At 40.1% G+C, this 17,584-nt stretch overlaps 1 protein-coding gene across 1 annotated transcript in view; it reads right to left on the reverse strand.

The window, feature by feature from the left end:
• Positions 1-17,584, reverse strand: part of NEK10 (NIMA related kinase 10) — a 189,868-nt gene that overhangs the window by 109,934 nt on the left and 62,350 nt on the right. Inside the window, exon 23 of the mRNA XM_006022187.2 lies at positions 7,506-7,581. Coding sequence (XP_006022249.1) covers positions 7,506-7,581 — 76 coding nt within the window. The remainder of the gene's footprint in view (positions 1-7,505; positions 7,582-17,584) is intronic.

Genomic DNA, 17,584 nt, shown 5'->3' on the forward strand with positions numbered 1-17,584 from the left:
GAGACCTGGAAAATAAAGACTCTGTCATCAACTTCAACCAGATTGTTTCTGGTGACTTATAGTCTAGTGAAATTCTTCATAGCTCATTATCAATCCTCTACGGCATTTAGTTCCTTAATTTTTTTAATGCATTAAATCAAAACACATTGGTTTAATATATTTGTATTCAGAATGTACTCAATTGCTGGATTTTTTAATTCAAGGACATAACCAATTAAAAGGAATTTAATTAGCATGATTCTTCAAAGAAGCAGAATAGAAAAACATTGAAATTACAAAAAATAATTATATACGCTTGTCTCTAAACATAGGGTCAAACATAAAACAATGTCTGCTGTTTTTTCATGATGACACATTGCTAAAAAAAGTACATTAGCAACTCCCCAAGCAAACTGATTCAGTACTTCTTATAAGACATTCCTAAATACAAACATGTTTAGTACATAGAGAGACATGACGTTTTTCATGTCACTTGAGCTGCTATACATAATTCTATATTTCCAAATCTAAGCAGTGTGCATCACATACCACTTATTTTGACATGTATTGTTTTGTTACTGTACTGTATTTGTCATGCTCCAAGAAGGGTGCCTCATATTTCAAACTACCCAGAGCTATTATGCTTTTTGTTCAAAAGAAAGCAATTCTTGCTGCTTTAAAATTACAATTCTCTGTCTATCTCTAGTCTCATAGGTACTATATTACTATTACTGCTACTATATGCATCTTTATATAGAATACAGCCCACCCTCAAAACACCTGACCTAGTCCCAACAGTATTTAGGATCTGCTTACCATTTAGGGCTTATATGAAACAACTTTCATGGATTGTAAGGCCAGAAGGGACCTCGGAAGATCATCAGGTCCAGCCCCCTGCACCAAGCAGGAAAGATAACTGGGGGGTCAAGTGACCCCAGCAAGGTGACTGCCTAGTCTCCTCTTGAAGATTTACTGGACACCCTGAATGTGAACAAGGTTTTCCTAGTGTTGAGCCTGAATTGGTCTTCCAGGCATTTGTGGCCATTACTCCTAGTTTTCCCCTTGGGTGCCCTGGTGAACAGTTGCTCACTAAACCCTTGATGTACTCCCCTCGTGTAGTAATAAGTTGCTACCAGGTCCCCTCTCAGCCTTCTTTTCCTCAGGCTGAAGAGTCGCAGATCCCTCAGCCTTTCCTTGTATGGCTTTTAAGACCCTGATCATATGGGTGGCTCTTCTTTGGACTCTCTCAACCTTGTCCATATCCTTGTTAAAGTGTGGTGCCCAGAACTGGATGCAGTACTCCAGCTATGGTCTCATCAGTGCTAAGCAGAGCAGAAGAATCACCTCCTTGGTTTTGCTGGATTGATGCAAGCCAGAGTATTATTTGCCCTACTGGCTACAGCATCACACTGCCGGCTCACATTCATATTGTGGTCTATTATTACCCCCAGGTCCCTTTAATTCATAATTCACTAGTCAGTTTGGTGCTGCCAAGCCTGTAGGTGTGTTAGGGGCTGCTTGTCCTGAGGTGGAGCACTTTACATTTCTTGATGTTGAACTTCATCAGATTCTGATCTGCCCAACTTGCTAGCCGTCTAGGTCTGCCTGTAACTGTAGCCTATCTTTAAGCATGACCATGCTCCCCCATAACCTGGTGTCATCTGCGAACTTGTCCAGTGAGCTCTTCACCCCCACATCCAAATCATTAATAAAAATGTTGAAAAGTACTGGACCGAGCACTGACCCCTGTGGGACACTGCTGCCCACTTCTCACCATGGTGACACATATCAGTTCACTACGTTCTCATCCGTTCACAGATCCGTTCACTACGTCTCTGGGTTCTATCCTGCAGCCAGTTTCTCACCCAGCTGACTGTCTCAGCGTTAAGTCCACAATCCTCCAATTTTCTTATGAGGACATTGTGGGATAGTAGATCAAAGGCCTTTTGGAAGTCAAGGTATACAATGTCAACCAACTTGATAAGTCCTTCAAGTTCTTTGTAGACAAGTTTCTATATTAAAAAACCCACTATCACAAGTGGCACTAACTGGCTCTGTTAAAAGTAGCATCCAGTTCTTTCATCTCTTTACTAGCCTTATTAATATTCATACATGATCACAGTGTTGCAAGGAGATTAATGGTTTACACTGTCCTTTTACATAATACTTGAGTGTATATTTTCAATACAAGGAAATCAGTCCCTAGTCTTTGCTTTCTCATTTGACTGAAGACAAGGTTGGATCACTAGTGCAATAATTTCTGGTGTGCAATAGAAGAGCTGACAAGTTATATCTGTGTGAAACGCCAAGTAAATGGAATTCCATTCTGCTGTCTCCTTCTAAAGAGTCATGTAGGAGAGGTAGAAAGAGAGAGTCTTAGTCCTAATACAAATTTGTATCTGGGAATATGAAGGTGGGCTGAGGGAAGAATAATTGCTTTTAAACTAAAAACAGTGGCTGCATGCAGAGGTGAAAAAAAGGCACTTTAAGCTTGGCGTGCCCCCCACCAAGTGCAGTGTATGCCCAGAAGAGGTATTGCTTTAGTTTGACCCAGCTTGCCCAACATCTCTACAGATCAGGTGCTTCAGCGGGGCTTTTGGCACTTTTATCTAATAGCTGATTGAATCAGCTATTAGGTCATGCATAGATGAAATTAGAAGTGTGTGTGCAAGACACTTTAAAGCAGACTAAATGCTTTTGTACCACTTTAATGGTGTTGGTGTTTGGACGCCTCGGCAGCATATTACACATTAATTCCAGCTGCTGTAGGAAATCTGGCAGTGTAATATGCCTTAAATGACTTGGGGTGCAGCAAACTAAAATTCCTCTGAGGAGTTTTAGTTTGCTGCCCTACAGCTGCGGAGCGAAGCACCGGGCTCCGTGCAGCTCTATGGCTCTGCAGGACGCCCTGCAGGCAGCATGGCAGCAGCCGGGAAAACAGGCTCTGCTCAAGAAAAGTGGCAAGCCTGATCTTTTTTTCCACCCCCTGCTGGAGCCTGCCTGCCTACCTGAGCTGCGCAGGGGCCCGGTGCTTCCCTCTGTGGCTGCAGTGACCCCCAGGACCGCCTGAGCTGAGCTGGGTACCTGCGGGCGGGTGCCACCTGGGGGTGACACCGCTGCCGAAGAGGAAATCATCAGCCCCCACCACAACTCGGGGACCACTCCGCCTGCCAGCAGCTCACCCTCCCTTCCCCACCAGAGAGGCAGGTAAGTCAGCAGGGTTTAATCAGCCCTTAACTGAAGCAGCGTTTTTTAAAACCCACTGCTTATTTAGGGCTCCTGTTTTGTCTACACACGCCCTTAGATAAAAGTGCCAAACACCCCGCTGAAGCACCCAATCTATACAGACCCTGTGGAGCTGGGTTGGACTAATGTGCTTTCCTCTTCTGATAAAGAGATGTTTTTTGTTTTTGTTTTTTTTCCATGTTTGCAAGCATTTTTAACCCCCCAAATGGAGACCACAGGAATCACACAGACAATTTTCCAATGTTAAAGGTCCAGTCATAACATCCACCCAAGTTCCATTTGGTAGAAAAGTAAAAAGGAGAGAAAGAAAAGAGGTATGGTAGCTAAGATGTCATTGCACCTCAGATTGTCCTGGGGATTGATGGGCGCTGGTTTGCTTCCAGACAAACTAGAACAGCCTCAGAGCTAGTTTAACATCTGACCAACTGCAATAGACACTAACAGGCTATTTCAGTAGCTGGGGATTTTGAAAGCACATTAGTTCTTCAGCAACATCCCTTGACCCTGCCACAACCTGACATTCCTTCCATACCAGAGGAGCTGGAGACAGATAGGATGGAACCAGTTACACCAAACAATATACTATTAAGACTCTTTTATGTTTAGCATATTCTTACAGAGTCAGCTAAGCCAGTTTTGCACATGCTCAGCCCATACAAACTAGCAAAGAGCAGATACACTAGAGACCAGGATATGGACCTGAATATTTACCATTTAAAAATCCTCTTGCAGGGACTCACTCCTAGATGCCGTGATTGATTTGGTGTTCTCAGAAAATAAATCCAAACTCCCATTACTGCTGCAATGGGAAATCACAAAGTGGCAATAGGAATTGGGTTCAACAGCAGCTATTTGGCTCTGATCAAGCAGGCCTGGCTGGGGCAAGCACATGAGTTACCACACCTACCTTCAATCCCTGACTAATGTGACTGACACAGTTCTCCGCAACCAGATTGGCTGCTCACCCCTTTTAAAGACACCTGCAGACTCAGGATGCAGGCACACCGTGACACAACCTCAATCTGTCTGGCAAGCCTTGTGGTTACAGTTCTTCCTGGTTCTCCTTTGGCTTTGGCTTTTTCTGACCCCAATCTTGGTTCTTCCCCAAAACTTGGTGCTGGCTCTGTTCTCTCTGGTTTATCTGGTATCCTGACTTGGCTTGGCTTCCTTGACCCCGATCTCGGATTCTCCCCGGAACTTGGCACCGGTTCTGAGACCCCTGGCTCCTGACCTCAGCTTGTGTTACAGACTACACCTCTTGGATCACTCCTGTCAGATCCCCTGGAACTGGGTCCCGTGCTCTCTGCTCCACCAACTCGGACCCTGACCTGACACTGGTAACCTGTACCCCTACCCTGCCGAGCGCCTAGTTACCTCCCAGGGACTATCCACAGGCCCAGCCACTTATATCGCTAAACCCATGCAAGCTGTAAGTTGGTTCCCTATCATATTCATTGATACAATTAGAAGTTCCCACAATGAATCGATGCCAGCAGTTAATTTAGTTGATGTATGCATACAGACAGTCCCACAGCAGATACAGGAACACCAGATTCTCAGGATAGGGGTTCAAAATTCAGAACCCCTTCTTGAACGAGGACTTCTCAAAGGCATGCAGGCCAACACATGATAAAAAAATAAGGCTGACATGAATGAAAGACCAGAGACCTAAGAAAGATGCTATAATTGACACAGACAGGATGCTGGTTATAAAAGAAACTCAGGCGGTATACCATGCCAAACACTCATATAACCAGAAATTTTGTAAGTGAGAAGAGCTAACATAGGCAGCATCAAATTAGATGGCAGAACTTATAATATGCAGTATTTAAAGCCTGCTTATTTTTATATTTATTCAGAGTTTTTTTTAATTTCTTGCGACTAGTTAACTGATTTATTTGCAGTACTTGAAAGTGGCAATTTACATTAGTGGGAATAAGAGCCTGTGAAAGTTCCCAAGAGAAGTAAACCAACTTCTGATCTTAGGACAGTTGGGCTCTGAATAGAGGCAACACTGTGGGTCACAAGTGAGGGAACAGCTGGGTCTACCTCAAAAAGCACAGCAGCTCAACTAAGGCAGTGTGGGAATGTTAGGGGCACTTGGAAAATTCAGGGTTCCACTTAGTGTTACTGTAAACACCTTTCATTAATAATAGGGAAGTAAGTTAAACAAATCGTGTTACTCCTCTGTGAAATATGAAACACCATAATCAGAAAGAAATATGACTACATCCTGTTTACCACCAAACAACTTTGAGGTAAACAGATTATCCCAACTTCTCTCTAAGTCTAACCTGCATATAAAATGAACTGTTCCAAACAGGACCTTTTACCTTCAACTCTCCTATGAAATATGAACTTTCATTTCTACCCAGAAGAACTTTTATAATATTTTCTTCTATGCCTGTATAAGGGTGTTTATGCCCAAAATCTTGCAATTAAATTGTTTTTTTTCTTGCAAAAATCTGGTTGGTCTAATAAAAGATATCACCTACCATAAGTTCTGACTCCACAAATCTTAGTAAGCATTCTACTTTAGAGAATGATAGCAAAAAACAGTTCATGGACATTCAAACACAGAAATATGACACTAATACTAGCAAGATTAATAGTTCTTTGACTAAATCTTGATTCTAGCTTTTCTAGTAATATTATCAACAATCCTTAATTTAACTGAAAATCAATCTACTGCATGTTGATTATTACAAGCTGAACACTGACTTTTTTCTTTTTATATTTTATTCTTTAACTTTGATTTACATTGAAACCTGTTCGCTTTTGTTCAAAATATAACAGCTTTGGATAATGGGGTTATTTGTGATGTATAGCACGTCATGAAATAAAAAAAAAATCTCTTAGTACTTTAGATTGCAAGTATTTGCTTCTGTTAGAAAGTAGTTGATATGCGTGTAGAGTAGTCTCAATTATATGGACTGTTTATATTTTGAATTGAACCTTTTTGGACAGAATACACTCTTTACTGCATTCAGTAGAGAGACTAAAATACTAATCAGCAAGGCAGCAATAATAATCCTGAAATATAGATCTCATGATCAGTATTGTAATAATACAAGATGGTTTCTCACTGTGGCTTGTCCATAGATTGTCAAAATAAGCAGCAGTTTATTGGCAGACTGAATAATGTATTAACTAAGGCAAACTTTTAGAGTTGCCAGTCACACATTTACTGCAAACCTGCATTTACTGAAAATCAAAAAGCTAAGAAATTATAGGAAAAAATACATTTTTGTTGACTTCTGTGGCTCTACGTTACAAAATGTCCTATTGTGAAATAAAGTGAAATCCTACCAAGACTGGCAAATGCAATCTCTGTTTTGAGGCAACTCAGAAGAGCACTATTTCTAATCCGTCAAATAGTGAAATTCCTAGATAGACCCATGCAATGGACTGACATAAGTTCTACTAAACATCTTAACACCAATCAGAGTAATTGGTTGTTCAAGCACACTCACAGAATCATAGAATTGGAAGGGACCCTAAGCATTAATCTAATCCAATACTCAACATAGATACAAAATTTGCTGTTCCTATATCATCCTGGGTAGATGCCTACTCTGCAAACCTCCAGTAAAGGAGATTGCAGAATTACCCTAGGCAAAAATTGTTCAATTGTTCTATTACTTTTACAGTTTCGAAGCTTTGATACTATTTGTAAATATGTCACAAGGCAAATAAATATGATTGATATAAATCAGATTGGCTAACCTGAGGTAACTAATTCAAATCAAAATAGCAGTGAAGATGAGGTAACTTGGGAATTAACTTGAGTTAGTGCCTTGAGTTCAAGGTTATAGGAAAGCATGGAGTTGAATTCAAGTACTTGAACTAAATTAAAATCCAAGTTACTGCGTCTTCACTGTATTTTAACCTGAGTTGCACACCTCTTTTGTGGTGTATGCTTATTTTAAATGAAAAAACAAAAGATGCGTCTTTTTCTTCCTAATGTTGGGGATATCAAAGAGCATAAAAACACATTCCAATATGATCATTAAACACAAATGCCCACTGATCAGCATAAATAAAACTTGTGAAATACCTTTTGGAAAGTGATTTTGTATGTGTGTGTGTGTGTGTGTGTGTGTGTGTGTGTGTGTGTGTGTGTAAAATGCAAATGAAAGATTAGTCCAAGCAGCAGTTAAGCAAAACTAAGCTTCATTGATCACATTTTGCACCATTTGAAAGCTTATACATTTCTGTCAAAGAAAAACAACAAGACAGAATCACTGCACTTGAAGTTTCTCAAATTGTTTTGCTCTTACCAGGAATACAGAATAGTTCCCACAACTGATATGAGTTTGCTGTTTTCTTGTTTCTGTTTTGCAAGACCAAAGTCAGCTACAATAAAGAAAAAAATAAGATTTGTAAGTCATCAATATCTCCTTGGGAGATGCACACTCCTTAAATCTTGCTTTTTAGGTGACAATTAGCGTAGGTTCACAACAGCTGGAAAGCTTTTTTTTCTCTTTTACACTTTGCAGCAATGTACTATACCATCTGCTTATCTTCCACACTTATCTCCCCACTAATTAATGACACACATTTTAATCAGACCTATCAGATTTAAAAAGTAGTATAAAAAGGTTTCTGGTGGCTGCCAATATAAGACATAATGCCAATTTCCATTTTTCAGATTTCAATCAATATTTTATTATTATAACATGAAATATTGTCATATTGAATGAAATAGTTTGAATGTTTGTAAAGATTGCCCATTAGCCAGTTTCAGGAAGAAGATAGGATCTATCTCCTTATCTAGCTCATTGTTTTGGAGCTACGTGCGAAATGTCCTGACTTCGCCTAAAACCTTAATCTAAATTGTACCTTTAGAAATTTTTTACAAAGAAAGTAAATGTCCTAAATTCCAAGAAATCAAAGCCTGGGGCCTTTTAACCAGACTGGTAAAAAGAAAAGAGTATTTACAGTGATATGGAAGTCTCCCCAAGAATAATTTAAAAATGCTCAACAAAGGTAATTTCTGTTGAGTAAGATCCGAGCCCAAATTTGGGAGTTATGATGAATTGAGTAGGAGGAGCCCAATGACGGCAGCTCACTCAATAAAAACCTGTAACTTACTGTCCCAATTTGGAGGTGACTTCACTTGCAGAACAACGAAGGAAGAATCGCAAGTATAAGTTCAGATTAGATTGATCGCCTAATCAAGCCTCTCCGTGAACACGAATCTCTTAGTTCACGCTGAAGCCGCGGAGCGCCCGAAAGGGACTGAAGGAAGGGGACGTAGTCCTATCACTGGTGAGCCCAGCTCATTGAATCGTATTGCTGAGGCCAGCCTATTGAACCGTACTACTGAGGCCAACCCATTAAATCGTACTACTGAGGAATGAAACCATATTTTGGTATTTGGCTTCTCGGAATTCTAGGATTGTAAGTATATTATGAAAAATAACAGTATTGATTCAAATTTAACTTTTAGTTGTAATTGTAGTTGTTTTTGTAACACTAATTCTTATAGCATTGTTTGGGAAGGAAGTGCATTTGGAGCATTGTTTCTGATATATGTAATTATTGTGTTTTTAATGTTTGTGGTGTTTCTTAAAGCTAAGCAGTGTTATATACGTAGCAAAGAGTTTTAAAATAAAATTGTGTTGTATAAATTAAGTGTGTAATCATTGTGAAATCGTGCAATCAGCTAACTACTCCCCCAGCCAGTGCATCAAAACGAATCAGTAAATTGTGTGGGATTTTCTCTATTCCATAACCCACTAGAGACAAATATATATCTGATATTTTTTTAAAGAATCACCTAATAAAGCAAATATTAAAACAACAGTGGGTAAATGCCTAACTAACAGAGACAAATAAGGTCATGATGAAAGAAATTAAATAGCAACTCTTACTTTATTTTAAATGCTGGTAAATATAGAACTCATCAGAAACTGAAGGAGAGAATTTCTGAGTAATCTGGGACCATACATTATAACTGATTTCTTAATAAGTCACTTCAAAAGGTTTTATTTGTTGATAAATGATGAAGAATTTTTAGACATATCACCTAACAAAAAGTTTAGATTAAATTTTGGCATACTTATACAAATATAACTACCCACTGTGATCACATTCATATTTTCATAGAACAATAAAAACATAGGTCTGGAGGAGACCTCCAGAGGTCATCTAATCCAATTCCCTACCCTAAGCAGGGCCATCTCTGTCCAAACCATCCTAGACAAATATCTGTCTAATTTGTACCTATGAACTTCCAAGGACAAAAATTCCACAACCTTTTAAAAAGTAATCTGTTCCAGTGCCTAACCACCTTAAAAGTTAGAGCGTTCTTTCTAATATCTAACATAAATCTCTCTCATTACTATTTAAGGCCATTACTTCTTGTCTTGTCTTGTCTTGTCTTGTAGAGACAGAGAGTAATTGATTGCCATCATCTTCATAAAACACCATTTTTTGTATTTAAAGACTTACAAGCCCCCTCCCTGTTTTCCCTTCTTTAGCTTGACTAGTAATTGGAAATCCAGCTTTTTCAGCAGTTCTAGATGAACACAAACAATTTGCAGTCTCATTGGTCAAAGTCTTAGCAATAACTTGATTGAATAGCTTGTGTAAGACTTATATTACACTTAAGACATGAATAACCAGTTAATCACATCTTACATTGTAACTTGGTCACAGGTTAAAGCAATTAAGGGTGTTATAAAACAAAGAATAAGCCACAAAGTCATTCCAGACAAAATGTGTACTAACTTTGTGGCTGGTTCTTATCATGTCACTAATTGAACATGTGGCCAGGTGCTCCCCAGTGGCTGGAGGCCTCATTAGTTGATCCTTCCCAGATGTGGGGATGCACCATATACTTCTGTGGAGGATCAGATGATTGGGCTCCCAGCCGCTGGGAGCTTGCTACTTGATAGTGAAGGGGGAGCCCAGGATCACAGTCCCATCCCCCCCTGCACCAACAATAAGGCACTATGGGATCTGATGCACGATTCCACAATCACACCTCTTGCCATGCATGTGTGGCATAGCAGGAAGCATGATTGTGTGTATAGGTGACACCACCTGGTTGAGCTCCAGCCTGCAAGAGCTGTTTGCAAGCAGGGCAGGAAACCCCAGCCCTGCCCACAGGAGAAGGGGGAGGGGGAGGGGGAGAGGGAGGGGTGGGGTCTGAGGCTCTCAGCCTGCCACTGCTAGGCTCAGCTCAGCCTCACTCTTCACTCCTGGAGCCTGTGAGGTAAGTGGAGCTTGCTGGGGGCCCTCTGGCAGGGCTGAGGGGTTGTGGACCATGGCTGGGGTTGCTGGCAGGGCTGGGGGGAAGCCAGGAGTTGGTCCCGCCTCCACCCGAGCAGGCAGCAGCATTGGGAGAGCTGGCTCCACGCTGCTTCTGCTGCAGCTGCCTGCTGTTGGGGGCAGGGAGCTGCAGACTTGGGTCCCTGGCCCCATAGCTCTGGCAGCTGGGGGCCCCTTGGCAGGGCTGGAGGGCAGGAGCTGTGGGTGGGGAGCTAGAGGCACGAGTAGGGTTGGGGGGCTGTTGTGGGGGCGAGTGAGGGGCACCAGCAGGGCTGGGGGAGGAATAGGGGGTGGTGAGGGCACCAGCGGGGCTGTGGAGGGCTGTGGGAGGTTTTTAATTTTAATAATGTATTTGGGGGGGTTTTACTAGAGAATTTACAATTTTTGTGTCAGAAAATTTGTATTTTTTTTATCAGAGAAAACCAGGATTCCTGGATTAGATTAGATTTTTAGTCATATTATTATTATTATTATTTTAGAAAAGCTGAACCAAGGATTGCAAACAAACTTCATTTCCTCATTCAGTTATATTGCTAGCAAGCATGAGTAGAATGGTTCTATCATGTGGAAAGCTGTTAAATATTACTGTTCTGCTTGGCTCTCTCTCAGACCTGGGAGGAGTGGGCCACACCTGGGAACAAAAAGGTGTTCGTTCCAGTGCCCTGTTGCCAGATGTCTAGCTCCAAGATCACATCTCTTAGCAGAAAAAGCTTCAAAGCAGACCATGTGCTTATTGTGACTCATGCTTCATCACCTCAGTAATCTGCTCTCTGTACTACTCCCATCTAGATGGAGAACCCACTTTCCTAATACTCATACCTCTATTTGCCTGAAAAAATGCTCTTTCTACATAACCTTGACCTCCTACAGCTACATCCAACCAGAACAATAATAATCAATAAGGTGAAGAACATGAGGCAGGACCTGGATTCTACAGCTCACTCGCTGAAAAAGCAGAGTAAACATAGTTTCACAGTTTCATGTCCCTTAGCAAATTTTTTTTTATATAAGGTTGAAAGAGAAATGAAGTGTCACTGTGTAAATGATTCCCATGAGAAAATGATCTTGAAGCTTTAATGAAGCCAGTGGAAGGAACTATCTACCTGTTTGAAAAGGAAGAAAAGGACCAGTCTATTTATTCAAGACTCTGGAAACTTCAACAGGAAATATATTTTTGGAATTAAAATAATTTTCAAGTTAATCTACAGAACTTTGTTTTTATAAATATTCACTTTACATTACACTCAGATATAACAACTTGCTATGCTGTCACAATATATGACACCATGTAAGATGAGCAGAACAGTTTGTATATTTGTGTCTAGTAGATATTTTTTGTAAAACAAGCTTTCTATGGTAATAGTTTGTTAGTGCTTTGTGTCTCTGAAACCTAAATAAGTGGCAGCTAATTTATTTAATGGCAGGAAACTTGGCATACTTCTACAAAAACAGTTATTTTTAAGATTATTCAGAGACTAAAAAAAAGTGCTAATAAGCTTTGAACCATTGGAAGAACTTTTACATGTTATGATTAGACTTGTAACTTCTACAGTAATGTCTTACCCAATATAGGCATCTTCCTCTAAGGTATTATGATACTTGAATAAATGTCATACCATGAACACTTACCCTTAGTTTCTCCCTTTATTAGTGTATATCTTTTTTGAATCAAGGAAACTCAGTAATATTTTAATGTTATAAAATAATCAAAACAATGAATGAAGTTGGAAACCAAATAACCATGTAACCAATAGCACTCATATATAGAGAGGAAGAATTACAATGAAATTAGCTAAGGCAGAATCTTTTGTAGTCTAGGGCTGCCTCCTACACCTGTGAAATGGTGGTTTACTGTATGTTTGCATTATTTTCAGTGGAGCATAGTAAGTGTTAAAAATGTCCACAAAATAAAACAGCTTCAAAAAGTAGCATATACATTAGATATTACAAAGAAGCAGTTAGCAAGAAAAGGTTATGAGGAAAACAACCCAGGAACACTAAAATAAACATATTAATTCTTATAAAGGGACTTCTTAAATATTCATAATACTTACATGAAAAAATATTTCATTCTAAGCAATTGCATTATGGGTGTGTTTAAGGTTAGCTACTGTCTTTTTCTTGTACTGATATTTTTTTTGGCTTTTTGTTACCTAGAGACTTTATCTAGTGAACTAATTCTATATATTAAAAAGATATAAAAATTGAGATTCTGGTTGCAACATTTTTATCATACAGCCATCTCTACAGCTAAGCATTTCTCAAGATAATTTTATTTCATAATGAAATTACTGTGTGAGGTAACCTAAAATCTATAAAAAGCGTGAAAAGCATTGCTACTTTCACAAGGAAGTTGAAAGGGAATGAACTGAATTATCAAATCCATCAACGAGCGTTTCCATTCAGTGAAACTCAGTTGAATGAGTTTCAATTCTATTCAGGTTAGAACAATTATTTAATCCATTCCTAAACACTTGCTGCTCTTCATTCACATGGGACTAGGATGCCTTTTTCATGGTCCCAGTTGTAAGAAAGGAAGGCTATTTTCCGGCTGGTCCTCCTTATCTAGTTTTCAAATAGGATATAGCAAGATACGGAGCATATATAAGGCTGGATAATAGCAACGAGAACAAAAGCAATGTACCAGGTTCTCCTCTGCAAGATCAATGATCAAGATCAGCAGACCACCTATCACTAAGAACTTAATTCATGAAAAAAAAAATAAGGGAGGAAAGATATATAAGCTGGTCCCTTTCCCTTAGAAAATCTGAAATGGACTATATCCTCTAATGAGACTAAGAAAATACTGGGGGTAAGGTCAAGAAAAGTAGAAAACATGAGCCAACCACCTTCTGAAGACTTCTAAAGTTTGTAGCCCCTCTCTTTTTCAGACACAAACAGAAGGCAGCTCATGTGAAGGGTGGTATGGAGAGAGAACAGGAAAGTACAAGTGGAAAGAGTACAGGAAAACAGCTGCCTGGTGCAGAGACACTTTGGAGGTTGAATCTAATCCAAATAACAGACCTCCTAAAATCTATCCTGTCTGTGTGATTTACCCATCATAAAGAAACACACTTATGAAGTGTTTTCAGTTTGTTTTAGAGACATTCCTGACAATGGACTCACTGGAAAATGACTGGCTAGGCTTCAATACTGCAGAAAAGGACCTGGGTTATAGCAGACCATAACCTAAGAATAAGTCAAAACTGTGTTCTTCTTACAAAAAAACCCCCAATAGCATATTTGCTTGTATTAACAGCAATGTTACCTACAAGTTAAGGAAAGTGATTCTTCCACTTCATATGGCACTGCTGAGGTATTATGCCACCTGGAGTGGCATATTATCCCTAATAAAAATAATACCTGGAGTATTATGTTTAGTTTTGTACACCATAGGTCAAGAAAGATGTATGAAAATTGGAAAGAGTCCAGAAGAAAGAAGCAAAGGTGGCTAGAGGTCTAGATGTTTATAAAGATGATAGCGACTGTTACCTTTGGCTACAAGGGACAAGACAAAGACTAACCCCCACTTAGTGCTCTTAATTGGTTCCTGAAAAAAGGAGCATTAAGTGAAAGCAGAAGTTTTTGACGACCCAAGATGGCAACCACAAATGTTTTTAATGACCCAAGATGGCGACTGAAAATGTTATAACAAAACTAACTGAGTGCTAAGTGAAATCAGGTATCAATTTAAAATGAGCAGTATAGCGAAATAGTGCTAAGCAAAACAGCATTAACCAGGGGTTGCCTGTAATGGTTTTGAACGGCAAGGAGGGAAATGTAGGTTGACTATTAGGAAGAATTACCCAACTGTGAGGATGGTTAGCACTAGAACAGGTCACCAAGTGAGGCTGTTCAATTTTCATCCTTGGAAATTTTTAAGGTTAGACAGACATTTAGATGAGATGCTTTAGACAGCACTGATTCTGTCTTGAGTAGGATGTTAGACTACATGACTACCTGAGATCCCTTGAAGCCTATGAATTATACAAAAACCAATACAACAGTCTAAATAAATATACCACTATACTGGTCTAAATATATAAGTAACAGGAAGATCAGGGAAAGGGTGTGTCCCTTACTGAATGGGGGAGGCAACCTAGTGACAGATGGCGCAGAAAAGGCTGAAGTACTCCATGCCTTTTCACCTTAGTCTTCACAGGCAAGGTCAGTTCTCAGACTACTGCACCTGGCAGCACAGTTTGGGAAGGAGGTGAGCAGCCAACAGTGGCAAAAGAATAGGTTAGGGACTATTTAGAAAAGCTGGATGTGTACAAGTGTATGGGGCTGGACTCACTGTACCCAAGGGTGCTGAGGGAGTAGACCAATGTGACTGTACAGCCACTGGCCATTATCTTTGTAAATTTGTGGTGAGTGCGAGAGGTCCCGGATTATTCGTAAAGGGTAAATGTAGTGCCCATCTTTAAAAAAATGAAGGAGGATCCAGGGAACAACAGACCAGTCAGCCTCACCTCAGTCCCTGGAAAAATCATGAAGCAGGTCCTCAATTAATCCATTTCCATGCTCTTGGAGGAGAAGAAGGTGATTGGGAACAGACAGCATGGATTCACTAAGGACAAGTTATGCCTGACCAACCTGATTGCCTTCTATGAGATGACTGGCTCTGTGGATGTGGGGAGAACACTGGACATGGCACACCTTGACTTTAGCAAGGCTTTTGCTATGGTACCCCACAACATTCTTGCAAGCAAGCTAAGGAAGTATGGGTAGGATGAATGAAGTGTAAGGTCGACAGCAAACTGGCTGGATCATTGGGCTCAATCAATGGTTCAATGTCTAGCTGGCAGCTGGAATCTAATGGAGTACCCCTAGGGTTGGTCATAGGGCCGACTGTGTGTAATATGTTCATCAATAACCTGGAAAATAGGATGGAGTGCAACCTCAGAAACACCAGGTGACACCAAGCGCGGGGGGGTGGGGGGTAGTAGATACACTGGAGAGTAGGGCTAGGATTCAGAAAGATCTAGACAAATTAGAAGATTGAAACAAAAGAAATCTCATGAGTTTCAATAAGGAAAGTGCAAAGTCCTGCACTTAGGATGGAATAATTCCATGCACAGGTATGGGCTGGGGACCTATCGGCTAAGCTCTGCTAAAAAGGAAGTGATGGTTACAGTAGACAATAAGCTGAATATGAGCTAACAGTGTGTCCTTGCCCTTGTTGCCAAGAAGGCTAATGGCACACTGAGCTGCCTTAGTAGGAGAGTTACCAGGAGATTGAGGGAAGTGATTCTTCCCCTCTATTTGGCACTAGTGGGGACACATCTGGAGTACTGTGTCCAATTTTGGGTTCCCCACTACAGAAAGGATGTGGACAAATTGGAGAGAGTCCAGCGGAGGGCAATGAAATTATTAGGGGGCTGGAGCACATGACTTATGAGGAGAGGTGGAGGGAACTGAGTTTATTTAGTCTGGAGAAGAGAAGACTGAGGGGATTTCATAGCAGCCTTCTACTATGAAGGGAGCTGAAGGAAGCTAGACTGTTCCAAAGAGGATGGAGCCAGACTGTTCTCAGTAGTGGTGGATGGCAGAAGAAGGAGCAATGGTTTCAAGTCGCGGCATGGGAAACTTAGGTTAGATATTAGGAAAAACTTTTTCACTAAGAGGGTAGTAAAGTAGTGGAACAGGTTACCCAAAAAAAACTATGGAATCTCCATCCTTGGAGTTTTTTAAGACTCAGCTAGACAAAGCCTTGACTGGGATTATATAGTTAGGAATCATCTTACTTTGAGTAGAGGGTTGGACTAGATGACCTCCTGAGGTCCCTTCCAACCCAAATTTTCTATGATTCTATTATTCTACGATTATATGTCTATATTTCTACTGCAACTGATTCACTAAGTTGTATTTGTGAATACAGAATTGGTCTACCCAAATATCTTAGAATTATATTCTAAGAATATACCATTATAAAAAACATATCCATAAAAACCATGTATCATAAGTATCATTGGCATATATCTTAAATATCTAGGTCCTGTTTCTACCAAGCTACCTGAATAGTGCAAACTTTGTTTTTAATTCTTTCACTCTTTTCCACAGAATTGATGTTATGCATTACATTAAGCATATGTGATTGTTTTCAGCATTAGAGTTGTATCTATATAGCACCCAGCTCAATAAGACCTGACTCAGTCTGAGATCTTTGAGTGCTGCAGTAGTACAAATAATAAATAATAAAAATAGCTCTTTTGCTATAATTTGATATGAAATACATATCTAATTATTTTAGCAAAGAACATGTACTGATTGGCATTTCATTAATGAATGAAACTGGGACATAAGAATATTGACCCATTATTATACAGTTCTATTATTTCATTGTTATTCCTCCCTAATTTTTTTAGAATATAAAAATCACTCTTTTTCTATTCACCCTGGTCTGAGCAGCCCCCAAATCCTGACATTAATACTGTGAATTATTTAGTAAAATATTTTTCAATGACAATTCATAAACCTGATTCATTATCTCCTACAAAACACTTTATTTCCAAGCATAATGCTTATTATCATGAATAGTACTATGAACTTCAGTAGGTATAATTCATGTCAGCAAGCTTTATGATAAAGGCAGATGCTAGCAAGATTAGGCCCTATAAACGAACAGAAACCTATACGCCCAGGACCAGACTATTAAGGGTTAAGTGAGAAGGACCATAAAGGGAGACCATTGTAATTGTACTAACCATAAAAACACATCGTGAAATTAAGCTTCATCTGAACATTTTAACACCATTACTACCACACCTTAGAGAATATATCATTCTTTTCATTTAGAGCAGTGGTGCCCAACCTTTTCACCCTGTGGGCTGGATGTGCAGTACCAGGTCTGTCCACAGGCTGGATCCAGCTGGCGGGCTCAACCTGGCACATAGGGCCGGTGTGGTAGGGACCTGATTTAACCACAGTGGGTGCACAGCTTGATACTGATCCAGCCACCCAGGGGAATAGGGAGAGGCACAATCACAATCTGGATGTATAGGGCGTGGGGGTAGAGACAGGACAGCCCTGAAGCTGGAGAGGGGAGGGAACAACCAGCCCCAACCCTGATGTGTAGGGA

Source organism: Alligator sinensis, unplaced genomic scaffold, assembly GCF_000455745.1.
Source record: "Alligator sinensis unplaced genomic scaffold, ASM45574v1 scaffold181_1, whole genome shotgun sequence".
NCBI classification, from domain to species: Eukaryota; Metazoa; Chordata; order Crocodylia; family Alligatoridae; genus Alligator; species Alligator sinensis.